This window comes from Hirsutella rhossiliensis, assembly GCF_020360975.1.
Source record: "Hirsutella rhossiliensis strain HR02 chromosome Unknown scaffold00001, whole genome shotgun sequence".
Classification (NCBI taxonomy): Eukaryota; Fungi; Ascomycota; class Sordariomycetes; order Hypocreales; family Ophiocordycipitaceae; genus Hirsutella; species Hirsutella rhossiliensis.
The window spans coordinates 9,519,054-9,521,304 of record NW_025408667.1 but is presented as its reverse complement, the minus strand read 5'-3'; the positions used below and the strand labels follow the sequence as shown (position 1 = coordinate 9,521,304).

Here is a 2,251-nt window from a genome sequence, read left to right as displayed (position 1 = left end):
TATATAACTATTAGGTCTACTAGGCATAACTATAGCCTCTTATGCCTACTCTCCTTAACAGATATATATATATATTTCTCGAAGGCACTGTAAGAGGTAAAAGGGGCCACATATATATAAACCAGTAATCCATGTTCTTTTATAGTTAGCACATCACGGCGGCATTTCTTAATATAGAGACCTGCTGCAGTCCTTGGTTCTTTGTATAATAGGAGAACACCAAGTCCCTGTATTTGGGGGGTTTTTCGGGTGATGTTATTTTAATGAAAAATGCTGTTTACATGAAGTACTGTGATAGTACTAGAGATCTGCAACGGCCTGATTACTTAGAGACCTGGTTTGCCTAGCTCACGATGTGACTGCGCTGAGCATTGCGGAGTGATGGCAGAGAGTCAGGGCACCAACAACGCACTATGGAATGAGACCGTATAAATGCCCCGCCCTTGAAAAGGAGTTCTCCAGCCCCTCTGATATCATTTATACGTCTTATCTGCATGCCGCTGTTGAGCCTCGTCTTGGTATCGCCACGTTGTTAATGTCATCTACCCGACCGCACAATGGTGTCTCCTAATAAGCCCCTCGTCCTCTTTCTCGCCGCCGTTTCGGCCGCCCCTCTAGAGCAATCCCTCTCCGAACTCGCCGTGGCAACCATTAAGCAAGTAAATCAGGACGTCACTAACATCGACACCAACGTCAAGAGACTCACCCGCCTTGTCAGCGCCTACACAGGCGGCCTCATGGCGTTGCTCCCCAGCTTGCCGCTCTATCCAACGTCTACCTCGCTCTCGCCGGCGGTGCTATCCACTCGGGCCAGCTCCCAAGGCCCATTCCCATCAAGGACCTCCTCGGCTTAGTGGAACACGTGAATAAGACGCTCGCCATCGACAATCCCATCGCCGTGAACACCCTCATTAGTAAGAAGAAGGAGCTCGAGGATGCCAAGGTTGCCGGTTTTCTTGTGCCGAGGCTAGAGATGCTGCTAGCTGGACATGAAGCCTTCTCCAACCACATCTTAGCCAGAGTCCCGGCCGATGCATCGCCTGAGATCAAGGCGCAAGGCAAGGCAGTTGTCGAGGTGATTTCGGACGCGCTGCGCAAGGTATTAAGACTTTTCGGACTCGGAGCTAAACGATTCAAATAAGCGTTAACACAAGGCTTAATGACATGAATTTAAACTGAGGTTCCATGTGCCAATATCAACTCAATTTTCTTAAAAAATACAAGCCATTACCTCGCCTCTTGACTCTTTCCTTTGTAAAAGGCATCGGCTTGCTGATACTACAAAGCATTGACGAGCCCGAATCTAGCGGGTGGCTTAAACTATGCGTAGTCTGGACGTCGGTGGCAGCTATGTTGCAGCCTTTAGCTTGCTACTATACCATACGATACGACAGGTTCGCATGATGTCGCGTTATCCGAAACTTCAGCGGCGCAGGAGATCTCCCGCTACAACCCTTGTTCGCCTCCGCCGGTAGTGCAGCCCCTTCATAGTGATCATAGGGGCGCACGGCATTGGACTCCAGAGCTAGAACGGTTGCAACGTTGTACAGATTGGAGAGCCGACTTCCAGTACTGAGCGGCACGCCTATTTCTGTGTCTTCTCGGCATTTATCAAGGGCTTTGACTGATGTATCGAGGAGATGGCCCGTTGGATGTATTCGTGTTCTATTTATGAGAGGGCTGCCGACTATAATAGTATGAAGCTGTGAGAAAATCACTGTGTTGTGCAGGCAAAAGTGAAGTGACACTCCAACAGATGACGTGGAAGTGGACCCTGTATGCCATGGAGGTGCTGGTGGCAGCTGACAGAAGACGATAAAAGTACCCGGCAATGACACGGTATTCGCGATGGCGTTGCCAATGTCGAAACCAGCTTCCAGGAAACTAATGGCTTAGAAAAGAGATTCTGGCCAACCATATCGTATGTACAGGAACCGGTGAACTTGTCCTGCTCCATTGGCCTTTGCGCTTCCGCGAACCGGTCTACCCACCTTTTCAGCATCGTGAAGGGGCGGTCCATCTCGTTTTCATCCTGGAGGACATCGGCCATGGTATAGCCGGATGGTATAGCCGGAAGCAAATCACTTGGAGCGCTTCTTCTCGGCTTTGGGCCCCAGGGTCGAAAAAGGATTCTGGAAACGATAGTCTGGCATCGCCATTATCTTATATCAGGGTGCCTTAAAAGCTCACCAGCGGCCATTCGTACTCGACGCTAATTCGCTTTATTTACTTTACCCAGCAGTCCCAGCAG

At 49.8% G+C, this 2,251-nt stretch overlaps 1 protein-coding gene across 1 annotated transcript; it reads left to right on the top strand.

The window, feature by feature from the left end:
* Positions 1-557: 557 nt before the first annotated feature.
* Positions 558-1,141, top strand: HRG_01230 (hydrophobic surface binding protein A domain-containing protein; the record flags this gene model as incomplete). The annotated part of the gene is made up of 2 exons (XM_044859701.1): positions 558-713; positions 755-1,141. The coding sequence occupies 2 exons, from the start codon at positions 558-560 to the stop codon at positions 1,139-1,141; spliced, it is 543 nt and encodes a 180-aa protein (XP_044726101.1).
* Positions 1,142-2,251: the final 1,110 nt, after the last annotated feature.